At 47.3% G+C, this 12,800-nt stretch overlaps 1 protein-coding gene across 11 annotated transcripts in view; it reads right to left on the minus strand.

The window, feature by feature from the left end:
* ADCY7 (adenylate cyclase 7) overlaps window positions 1–12,800 on the minus strand; it is a 338,110-nt gene that overhangs the window by 89,400 nt on the left and 235,910 nt on the right. For all 11 annotated transcript variants that reach the window (XM_063945334.1, XM_063945333.1, XM_063945332.1 and 8 more), the window contains exon 24: window positions 7,175–7,289. In XM_063945334.1, coding sequence (XP_063801404.1) covers window positions 7,175–7,289 — 115 coding nt within the window. The remainder of the gene's footprint in view (window positions 1–7,174; window positions 7,290–12,800) is intronic.

A 12,800-nucleotide genomic window follows, 5' to 3' on the forward strand; every position in this document is an offset into this window, starting at 1 on the left:
GGATTTGTTTTGAGTTGCCAGAAGCTGCAGTGGAGACCTACATCTACCATGTAGAAGGCATACCTGCTTCTGACTGGTCCAACTGCTTCACCGAGTGGTTTGAGCACATGTAACTTTGCATAGGCTCCTCTGGTGAATACTTTCAAAAAATGGAATGTTCACTTTGTTTGTAAGTATAATACTTTTTGTGTATACAGAAACTTATTTCACACCATTTGTATTAAGAATACATATGTAATAAATAGTAATTCGTAACAGAAAAATAAATAATGCTTAATTGTTTTATCCTTCTAAATACTCATTGTTATCTAGTAAAAGATCTCCCTAACTGTTTTTCTCGGGGTTTCTGCCATTACACTTACATTCCGGACAAAAAATAGTTTTGATGTGAGCATGACGACCAATCACAACTCGTGACACTCCTATTAAAAACTATTCTCCACTATTTTAATGGGGATGATGCTATAGTTACATCTTTTACCTGCATGGTAAGTCATGTCATGTCAATCAGATATGGAAATGTGAAACAAACATTTCAGTAAAAGATATTGGGTGAGATTTGTCAAAGCTTGGAGAGAGATAAAGTACAGAGGGATATGGTGCTAACCAGTCAGATTCAAACTGTCATTTCTTTTTCATCCACTAGGGGTCACTGGAGTACTCTTGGGATATGGACGGTTCCACTGGAACTAGGCACTGAACAGTTAAACTTTGACTATATCTCCCCTCCATATCCCAGAGTACCTCAGTGTTTTTTCGGTGCTCACAGAGCAACTAGGCTTGTGGAAGTGGATCCACAATTATTGATTTTTTCTTTGATTATTTTTTTTTTAAAACATCCCTTTCCCCCTTCCAAGAAGGCGAGGGTTTGGGATAGTGAAAGCTGCTGTTGCAGCTGTGGGTGTCGGACCTCTCTAAAAAGAGCTCCCTCACTTCCACGTGCAGGTCACCTGCAGTAAAAGGCTGACAGTGCTTACAGAGAAGCCCCGTCATTGCCCTCACCACAGGGTCCAGGTATGTTGTTTGGGGCGGTCAGCTCATGCTGCCGCCCGCTGTGTGGGATTACTGTGTGTGTATTTGTGCCGCGCCGCTGCCCGCAGCCTCCCGCCGCCGCTTCCAGCGCCGCTGTGTTAATGTCTCTTCCGCTGCGCTGAGCCACGCTGGTCTTTGGAGGCCGCTCCATGCGGCATATCGTCTGCTCCGATGCACTTCCGGAGGGCGCACAAGGCCGGTCTCCGTGTACAGAGTAGCGGTACACGGGGGAGAGGGGGAGGCACACTTCTTTGAAAGTATGTATGACCTAACACAGAGCCAGCAGCGCTGTATAGATAAGTAACAGGAATATATGCATTTAAGTATAATCTGCTACATAGATTAATGTTTGCACTTTGTGATATTCTGTGAGCATGGGGACATATATAAACCATGCTTCCTGTTTTTCCTGTTTCTTTTCAGAATTTCCTATACACATCTCTCCACCATTGAAGGCGCTGGGGTGTTAGGGGGATTTTGGGATCAGACATATTACTGGCACATTTGGCCAGAGATATAGAGACACCTTAGTGCTATTTACTGAGTCGCACAGGTTCTTTGTATTTGTATTGTTTTTTTTTTTTTTTTTTTTTGCATAATGAGTAAGACACCAGCAAAGTCCAAGAAGCAGGTTTACTGCAATGTCTGTAAGGGTGTATTACCTGATGGATTTACCACATGTAAAGTATGTGTTGTAAATTCTGAAACAAATACAATTCCTGCTCCGGTTTCAAATCCCATTTCAACCCCGGACCCGCCATGGGCTATATTAGCAGATGTTTTAGCTGGATTGCAATCAGAGTTGGCCGCCTCTCGGCAGGAGCGAGAGGCGGCAAGATCTGAATCTAGGGTGAGACCGCTAGAACTTCCTGAGGGGTCTCAGCCTTACCAAAGGTCCAGATCTTCTTTGACTAAAGGGGATAAGTTTCATTTTTCCTATAAGCTACCGGCTGCTATGTTAATGTCTGATGATTCTTCGCCAGACCTCACTTTACAAGATATGGGTGAGGAGGGCGAAGTAGACCAGCAGTCAGAGGGTGACGATTTTGTCAGGCCAGGTATTGATAATCTCATCAGAGCAGTGCGTCAGTCTCTGAATTTTACAGAAACTGAGGAGCCTCTGACATATGATGAGGTCGTTTTTACTAAACGACAAAGAACTCCGGTTTGTTTTCCTGTGTCAGAATCTCTTAATAAAATGTTACTAGAAACAAGGAAGAATACGGATAAACGGTTTTCTGTACCTCACAGAGTTAGGTCTAGCTATCCGTTTCCAGAGTCTATGACAGCTACATGGGAGAATCCGCCGTTGGTGGATTCATCTGTGTCTAAACTTACAAAGAAATTAACCATACCAGTACCAGCTGCAACTACACTCAAGGACCCTTCGGACCGTAAAATAGAGGTTATGCTGAAGTCCATGTATACAGCGGCAGGAGTGCTGCTTAGACCTGGGTTGAGTGGCATTTGGGTAACTAAAGCATTAATGGTATGGATAACAGAACTCAGGTCTGCCTTAACTGATGATCATCTTATACTTCTCGCTGATCAAATCTGGGAAGCGGCTGACTATTTATGTACAGCTTCTACTGACGTTTGTCAGCTTACTTCTCGCCTTTCTTCATCACTAGTCACAGCACGACGTGCGCTCTGGCTACGCTCTTGGCGAGCTGAGGCAGAGGTCAAAAAAGGAATAGAAGCATTACCTTATGAGGGCGAGAGGTTATTCGGTCCTGAATTGGACAAATGGATTTCTGAGGCCACGGGAGGAAAGTCGATTTTCTTACCATGTCCTCCAACAGTGCCTAGAAAAAGATATTCTGGACCGGCGTTCAAATCTTTTACACCTCAGTCCTTTCGCGGGCGTGGCAGGGGAACGGCCACACCAGGTAGACGAGGTCGGGGACGTAGTTTCCAACGAGCCAATACCACTCGTCAGGATAAGGTAAGCCAGTGGCATGACGGGCTCCCAGCCCATCTCGGATCTCCTATTGTAGGAGCACGTCTTCAGTCATTCCAGTTGGCGTGGCTTCAGACGTCCACAGATGGGTGGATCCGCAATTTAGTTTTAACAGGTTACAAAATAGAGTTCGACTGTCTCCCGCCAATGCGGTTTTTCAGGACAGGACTGCCTCGGTCGGACGACAAGAGGGCGATTCTGCAGACTGCCATTCAGTCTTTGCTGGACGCAGCAGTTTTGGTTCCGGTCCCTGTGCACCAACAGGGTCAGGGTTATTATTCCAGTATGTTTGTAGTACCGAAGCCGGATGGCTCGGTCAGGCCAATATTGAACTTAAAGGGCCTCAACCAGTACGTCACTTACTACAGATTCAAGATGGAATCTCTACGATCAGTAATTGCAGGTCTAGAGCCACAGGAGTTTATGATTGCGCTGGATCTCAAGGATGCGTACTTACACATTCCGATTTGGCCTCCTCGTCAAAGGTTTTTGCGGTTTGCAATACGACAGAACCATTATCAGTTTCAGGCTCTACCGTTTGGCCTCTCGTCAGCACCTCGGGTATTCACCAAGGTGATGTCTGTGTTGATAGCTCATCTCAGATCTCTAGGAGTGATAATAGTTCCATACTTGGACGATCTGCTCATCAAAGCTCCGTCTCAACAAATACTCCTTCAACAGGCATTGCTGACATACAATGTTCTGGTTCACCACGGTTGGATTGTCAACTTCAAGAAGTCACATCTAGTTCCGTCCCAACGACTTCAATTCCTAGGTATGATTCTCGATACGGTAGACCAAAGGATTTACCTACCCGAACAGAAAGTACGGGTCATTCGTCATCTGGTACAGTTAGTGCTCAAGCCACGCACAGTCTCGGTTCATTTGTGCATTCGCCTCTTAGGCACAATGGTGGCGGCTTTCGAAGCACTTCAGTTCGGGAGATTTTACTCACGTCCTTTTCAACTGGATGTGCTCGCACAGGGGTCGGGCTCACACTTACAGATTCACCACAGGGTAAGGTTGTCTCCAAGGACCAGAGTGTCTCTACTCTGGTGGCTCAGGGTACAGAATCTAACCGCAGGGAAACAGTGCGGCACCTGGAATTGGATAATTCTCACAGCAGACGCAAGTCTCAGAGGTTGGGGAGCTGTAGTTCAGAATCTTCAGCTCCAGGGTCTCTGGGCGGATCACGAAAGATTGCTGTCCATAAATGTCCTGGAACTCCGGGCAATTTACAATGCATTGTGACAGGCAGTGCACATCCTGCAGGCGCAGGCGGTTCAGGTGCAATCAGACAATGCGACGGCGGTCGCATACATCAACAAACAAGGCGGAACGAGAAGCCGCATGGCAATGCGGGAAGTAGCTCGAATCCTCAGTTGGGCAGAATACCACCAGGTCATATTGTCGGCAGTGTTCATTCCGGGAGTGGACAACTGGGAGGCGGATTATCTCAGTCGTCGGGATTTTCATCCAGGAGAATGGGCATTAAATCCAGAAGTATTTCTCATGCTGGTCCAGAGGTGGGGTTACCCGCAGGTGGACTTGATGGCATCTCGCCACAATCATCAAATGCCCCAGTATGTATCCAGAACGAGAGATCCAGAGGCAGTGGCGGTGGATGCTCTCACAGTCCGGTGGCCATACAGTCTAGTGTATCTGTTTCCACCGTTTCCGCTGCTCCCGCTATTGCTAAAACGGATCAAAAGAGAGTTCGTCACAGTCATACTAGTGGCGCCTCATTGGCCACAGAGAGCTTGGTTCTCGGATCTTCGCGGATTACTCGCAGACGATCCTTGGCCGCTCCCACTACGTCCGGACCTGTTACAACAGGGTCCGTTTCTTTACCCCGATTTAGCGCGGCTGCGTTTGACGGGGTGGCTGTTGAGACCGCCCTCTTAAGAACAGAGGGCATTCCAGAATCAGTCATTCCAACCATGTTACGAGCTAGAAAGCCGGTTACGGCAGCTCATTATTACAGAATTTGGCGTGCCTATATAGGTTGGTGTGAAGCTCGCAAATTTCCGACATCTACTTTCAAGTTATCCCGTCTTTTGTTATTTCTACAGATGGGGTTAGATGGAGGTCTACGTCTATCCACACTAAAAGTGCAGATATCTGCTTTGTCAATTTACTTTCAAAGACGATTGGCTCTTTTGCCATCAGTACACACCTTTATGCAGGGTGTCCTCAGAGTACAGCCTCCATTCATTCCACCTACAGCGCCATGGGACTTGAATCTGGTTTTAAATTTCTTACAGTCTTTTCATTTTGAACCCTTACAACAAGTGGATATTAAATTTCTCACTTGGAAAACAATTTTTCTTCTAGCCTTGGCTTCGGCAAGGCGGGTTTCAGATTTGGGTGCCTTGTCATGCAAGCCGCCATATTTGGTGTTTCATGATGACAGAGCGGAACTTCGGACGAATTCCGCTTTCTTACCAAAGGTAGTGTCATCTTTTCACATCAACCAACCAATAGTAGTTCCTGTGTTATCAGGACATTCTGAAACTCTGGATGTGGTACGCGCTTTACGCGTTTATGTGTCTCGAACGTCCACGGTTCGTAAGACGGATACGTTGTTTGTTCTCTATGATGCTGCCAAGAGGGGTTGGCCAGCCTCTAAGCAGACCTTATCCAGATGGATAAAACTGACCATACGTCAGGCTTATCTTCAGGCTAGGTTACAGCCGCCTACTTCGATAACAGCTCATTCCACACGTTCTGTGGGAACTTCATGGGCAGCTGGTCGGGGAGTTTCTACGACACAGCTTTGCCGGGCGGCTACATGGTCGTCAGTACACATGTTTGTGCGCTTTTATAAGTTTGATACTTTTGCGGCATAAGCATCTAGCTTTGGCCGTTTAGTGTTACAGGTGCCAAATAGCTCTGCCGCCCACAGGGGAAACTTTGGTACGTCCCAAGAGTACTCCAGTGACCCCTAGTGGATGAAAAAGAAAATAGGATTTTGGTACTTACCAGATAAATCCTTTTCTTTGAATCCATAGGGGGCACTGGACGCCCACCCAGAGCAGTTGTTACCTGGTTGTGGTAAGTGCAGGGAATATTATGGTAACACACTCTTACCGACTGTTTCAAATTAGAAATTCTGTCGGGTTGGTGTCAACTGTTAGTTGTCATTTTTTGTTTGTGTCAACTTTTTTGTTGTCCATTTTTTTTGTTATATGTATGTCTCCATTGTCAACCTCTATAGCTCCAGTTCGGCTCAGTAAAAAAACACTGAAGTACTCTGGGATATGGAGGGGAGATATAGTCAAAGTTTAACTGTTCAGTGCCTAGTTCCAGTGGAACCGTCCATATCCCAAGAGTACTCCAGTGCCCCCTATGGATTCAAAGAAAAGGATTTATCTGGTAAGTACCAAAATCCTATTTTTACAAGCTGTATTGGGGGGAGGGGGCCTTGGACTGCACACTCTTATTCCAAACATAAGAGGCGCTATCATGCTAAATGCAGATGCTCACGCTATAGTACTAAGCACTGTTAATCGGGATAATTACAATGAACTCTGCAATCTAACAGAGCAAAATTGAGGTGCCTAGCATAATTTTAGGCCAAAAATATATGGGCCCCAACAACTGCTACCAGGTGACCTCATCTGGTGGGTCCATAACACTAAAGACTCAAGTCCAGGTTATGGGTTCCTCAAGTCAGCACAGGCCAACTGCCCCAAGGCATCACACTAGTGAGAGGTTAAGTGTTACATAAGTAAGAAGCAGAAGCTGTGTGTTAGGAGTGTTACATAGGTGAGAAGTAATAATTAGAATGTTAAAAGGTGTTACAAAGCTAGAAAAATAATAAGGTTCTAAAAAAAGTGCTAGATTAAGTATTACCATGTGATGACCCAAAGCAGCCAGGCCACACCAACCTTGGGGGCCCCACGTCCCAAACTCATCCCTAAAACCGACAAATTGTATATATTTATTCAGGACTTCCTATCATAATGCCTATCCCAATATGCAGTCTGTTAATGCCAGAGATCCATGCTAATTTAAAAATATCCTTATCCTGTGTATGAATAATGACAGGATTGGTTGCTTCTTTACCTCTCTCCAAGCTTTGATACATCTCCCCCATTTGTTTTATGATTAAAATATATTGTCTTATCCTGTGTTCCATTGACCCCCCCATGGATGAAAGGGAAATATTTGACAACTCACCCACACGTAGACGGAAGTTATTGAACGAATGTCTGTTAATTCCATCCAGTTTTTGCATTAGAGCCATGGCATATTCAACTGTGATTCCTATTTGAGCATTCTGCTTTTCCTGGTCCTAGTAGGACAAATATGAAAGTTAAAATAAATCAATAATATTTAAATAGGTGCCCTATTAGGAGAAAAGTGCTTTCAAAAGTGCATTTCATTTGCATTTAAAAAATAAGAATTTACTTACCGATAATTCTATTTCTCGTAGTCCGTAGTGGATGCTGGGGACTCCGTCAGGACCATGGGGAATAGCGGCTCCGCAGGAGACAGGGCACAAAAGTAAAAGCTTTAGGATCAGGTGGTGTGCACTGGCTCCTCCCCCTATGACCCTCCTCCAAGCCTCAGTTAGGATACTGTGCCCGGACGAGCGTACACAATAAGGAAGGATTTTGAATCCCGGGTAAGACTCATACCAGCCACACCAATCACACTGTACAACCTGTGATCTGAACCCAGTTAACAGCATGATAACAGCGGAGCCTCTGAAAAGATGGCTCACAACAATAATAACCCGATTTTTGTAACAATAACTATGTACAAGTATTGCAGACAATCCGCACTTGGGATGGGCGCCCAGCATCCACTACGGACTACGAGAAATAGAATTATCGGTAAGTAAATTCTTATTTTCTCTGACGTCCTAAGTGGATGCTGGGGACTCCGTCAGGACCATGGGGATTATACCAAAGCTCCCAAACGGGCGGGAGAGTGCGGATGACTCTACAGCACCGAGTGAGAGAACTCCAGGTCCTCCTCAGCCAGGGTGTGCCCCTGACCAAGTAGCAGCTCGGCAAAGTTGTAAAGCCGAGACCCCTCGGGCAGCCGCCCAAGATGAGCCCACCTTCCTTGTGGAATGGGCATTTACATATTTTGGCTGTGGCAGGCCTGCCACAGAATGTGCAAGCTGAATTGTACTACACATCCAACTAGCAATCGTCTGCTTAGAAGCAAGAGCACCCAGTTTGTTGGGTGCATACAGGATAACAGCAAGTCAGTTTTCCTGACTCCAGCCGTCCTGGAAACCTATATTTTCAGGGCCCTGACAACATCTAGCAACTTGGAGTCCTCCAAGTCCCTAGTAGCCGCAGGTACCACAATAAGCTGGTTCAGGTGAAACGCTGACACCACCTTAGGGAGAAACTGGGGACGAGTCCGCAGCTCTGCCCTGTCCGAATGGACAATCAGATATGGGCTTTTGTGAGACAAAGCCGCCAATTCTGACACTCGCCTGGCCGAGGCCAGGGCCAACATCATGGTCACTTTCCATGTGAGATATTTCAAATCCACAGATTTGAGCGGTTTAAACCAATGTGATTTGAGGAATCCCAGAACTACGTTGAGATCCCACAGTGCCACTGGAGGCACAAAAGGGGGTTGTATATGCAGTACTCCCTTGACAAACTTCTGGACTTCAGGAACTGAAGCCAATTCTTTCTGGAAGAAAATCGACAGGGCCGAAATTTGAACCTTAATGGACCCCAATTTGAGGCCCATAGACACTCCTGTTTGCAGGAAATGCAGGAATCGACCGAGTTGAAATTTCTTCGTGGGGCCTTCCTGGCCTCACACCACGCAACATATTTTCGCCACATGTGGTGATAATGTTGTGCGGTCACCTCCTTCCTGGCTTTGACCAGAGTAGGAATGACCTCTTCCGGAATGCCTTTTTCCCTTAGGATCCGGCGTTCAACCGCCATGCCGTCAAACGCAGCCGCGGTAAGTCTTGGAACAGACATGGTACTTGCTGAAGCAAGTCCCTTCTTAGCGGCAGAGGCCATGAGTCCTCTGTGAGCATCTCTTGAAGTTCCGGGTACCAAGTCCTTCTTGGCCAATCCGGAGCCACGAGTATAGTTCTTACTCCTCTACGTCTTATAATTCTCAGTACCTTAGGTATGAAAAGCAGAGGAGGGAACACATACACCGACTGGTACACCCACGGTGTTACCAGAACGTCCACAGCTATTGCCTGAGGGTCTCTTGACCTGGCGCAATACCTGTCCAGTTTTTTGTTCAGGCGGGACGCCATCATGTCCACCTTTGGTCTTTCCCAACGGTTCACAATCATGTGGAAGACTTCCCGATGAAGTCCCCACTCTCCTGGGTGGAGGTCGTGCTGAGGAAGTCTGCTTCCCAGTTGTCCACTCCCGGAATGAACACTGCTGACAGTGCTATCACATGATTTTCCGCCCAGCGAAGAATCCTTGCAGTTTCTGCCATTGCCCTCCTGCTTCTTGTGCCGCCCTGTCTGTTTACGTGGGCGACTGCCGTGATGTTGTCCCACTGGATCAATACCGGCTGACCTTGAAGCAGAGGTCTTGCTAAGCTTAGAGCATTGTAAATTGCTCTTAGCTCCAGTATATTTATGTGGAGAGAAGTCTCCAGACTTGATCACACTCCCTGGAAATTTTTTCCTTGTGTGACTGCTCCCCAGCCTTTCAGGCTGGCATCCGTGGTCACCAGGACCCAGTCCTGAATGCCGAATCTGTGGCCCATTAGTAGATGAGCACTCTGCAGCCACCACAGAAGAGACACCCTTGTCCTTGGAGACAGGGTTATCCGCTGATGCATCTGAAGATGCGATCCGGACCATTTTTCCAGCAGATCCCACTGAAAAGTTCTTGCGTGAAATCTGCCGAATAGAATCGCTTCGTAAGAAGCCACCATTTTTCCCAGGACCCTTGTGCAATGATGCACTGACACTTTTCCTGGTTTTAGGAGGTTCCTGACTAGCTCGGATAACTCCCTGGCTTTCTCCTCCGGGAGAAACACCTTTTTCTGGACTGTGTCCAGAATCATCCCTAGGAACAGCAGACGTGTCGTCGGAGACAGCTGCGATTTTGGAATATTTAGAATCCACCCGTGCTGTCGTAGAACTACTTGAGATAGTGCTACTCCGACCTCCAACTGTTCTCTGGACCTTGACCTTATCAGGAGATCGTCCAAGTAAGGGATAATTAAGACGCCTTTTCTTTGAAGAAGAATCATCATTTCGGCCATTACCTTGGTAAAGACCCGGGGTGCCGTGGACAATCCAAACGGCAGCGTCTGAAACTGATAGTGACAGTTTTGTACCACGAACCTGAGGTACCCTTGGTGAGAAGGGCAAATTGGGACATGGAGGTAAGCATCCTTGATGTCCAGGGACACCATATAGTCCCCTTCTTCCTGGTTCGCTATCACTGCTCTGAGTGACTCCATCTTGATTTGAACCTTTGTATGTAAATGTTCAAATATTTCAGATTTAGAATAGGTCTCACCGAGCCGTCTGGCTTCAGTACCACAATATAGTGTGGAATAATACCCCTTTCCTTGTTGTAGGAGGGGTACTTTGATTATCACCTGCTGGGAATACAGCTTGTGAATTGTTTCCAATACTGCCTCCCTGTCGGAGGGAGACGTTGGTAAAGCAGACTTCAGGAACCTGCGAGGGGGAGACGTCTCGAATTTCCAATCTGTACCCCTGGGATACTACTTGTAGGATCCAGGGGTCCACTTGCGAGTGAGCCCACTGCGCGCTGAAACTCTTGAGACGACCCCCCACCGCACCTGAGTCCGCTTGTACGGCCCCAGCGTCATGCTGAGGACTTGGCAAAAGCGGTGGAGGGCTTCTGTTCCTGGGAATGGGCTGCCTGCTGCAGTCTTCTTCCCTTTCCTCTATCCCTGGGCAGATATGACTGGCCTTTTGCCTGCTTGCCCTTATGGGGACGAAAGGACTGAGGCTGAAAAGACGGTGTCTTTTTCTGCTGAGATGTGACTTGGGGTAAAAAAGGTGGATTTTCCAGCTGTTGCCGTGGCCACCAGGTCCGATGGACCGACCCCAAATAACTCCTCCCCTTTATACGGCAATACTTCCATGTGCCGTTTGGAATCTGCATCACCTGACCACTGTCGTGTCCATAAACATCTTCTGGCAGATATGGACATCGCACTTACGCTTGATGCCAGAGTGCAAATATCCCTCTGTGCATCTCGCATATATAGAAATGCATCCTTTAAATGCTCTATAGTCAATAAAATACTGTCCCTGTCAAGGGTATCAATATTTTCAGTCAGGGAATCCGACCAAGCCACCCCAGCGCTGCACATCCAGGCTGAGGCGATCGCTGGTCGCAGTATAACACCAGTATGTGTGTATATACTTTTTAGGATATTTTCCAGCCTCCTTTCAGCTGGCTCCTTGAGGGCGGCCGTATCTGGAGACGGTAACGCCACTTGTTTTGATAAGCGTGTGAGCGCCTTATCCACCCTAAGGGGTGTTTCCCAACGCGCCCTAACTTCTGGCGGGAAAGGGTATAACGCCAATAATTTTCTATCGGGGGAAACCCACGCATCATCACACACTTCATTTAATTTATCTGATTCAGGAAAAACTACAGGTAGTTTTTTCACACCCCACATAATACCCTCTTTTGTGGTACTTGTAGTATCAGAAATATGTAACACCTCCTTCATTGCCCTTAACATGTGGCCCAAATGGAAAATACGTTTGTTTCTTCACCGTCGACACTGGAGTCAGTGTCCGTGTCTGTGTCTGTGTCGACCGACTGAGGTAAATGGGCGTTTTAAAGCCCCTGACGGTGTTTGAGACGCCTGGACAGGTACTAATTGGTTTGCCGGCCATCTCATGTCGTCAACCGACCTTGCAGCGTGTTGACATTATCACGTAATTCCCTAAATAAGCCATCCATTCCGGTGTCGACTCCCTAGAGAGTGACATCACCATTACAGGCAATTTCTCCGCCTCCTCACCAACATCGTCCTCATACATGTCGACACACACGTATCGACACACAGCACACACACAGGGAATGCTCTGATAGAGGACAGGACCCCACTAGCCCTTTGGGGAGACAGAGGGAGAGTTTGCCAGCACACACCAAAACGCTATATTATACAGGGACAACCTTATATAAGTGTTTTCCCTTATAGCATCTTAATATATAATAATATCACCAAATAAGTGCCCCCCCTCTCTGTTTTAACCCTGTTTCTGTAGTGCAGTGCAGGGGAGAGCCTGGGAGCCTTCCTAGCAGCGGAGCTGTGTAAGAAAATGGCGCTGTGTGCTGAGGAGAATAGGCCCCGCCCCCTTTTCGGCGGGCTTCTTCTCCCGTTTTTCTGACAACCCGGCAAGGGTTAAATACATCCATATAGCCCCAGGGGCTATATGTGATGTATTTTTAGCCAGCATAGGTACTTTCATTGCTGCCCAGGGCGCCCCCCCAAGCGCCCTGCACCCTCAGTGACCGTTGGTGTGAAGTGTGCTGAGAGCAATGGCGCACAGCTGCAGCTGCAGTGCTGTGCGCTACCTCATGAAGACCTCTTCTCTCTTCAGCATCTGCAAGGGGGTCGGCGGCGCGGCTCCGGTGACCCATCCAGGCTGTACCTGTGATCGTCCCTCTGGAGCTAGTGTCCAGTAGCCTAAGAAGCCAATCCATCCTGCACGCAGGTGAGTTCACTTCTTCTCCCCTAAGTCCCTCGTTGCAGTGAGCCTGTTGCCAGCAGGACTCACTGAAAATAAAAAACCTAACAAAACTTTTACTCTAAGCAGCTCTTTAGGAGAGCCACCTAGATTGCACCC

The sequence above is a fragment of the Pseudophryne corroboree genome, chromosome 11, assembly GCF_028390025.1.
Source record: "Pseudophryne corroboree isolate aPseCor3 chromosome 11, aPseCor3.hap2, whole genome shotgun sequence".
NCBI classification, from domain to species: domain Eukaryota; kingdom Metazoa; phylum Chordata; class Amphibia; order Anura; family Myobatrachidae; genus Pseudophryne; species Pseudophryne corroboree.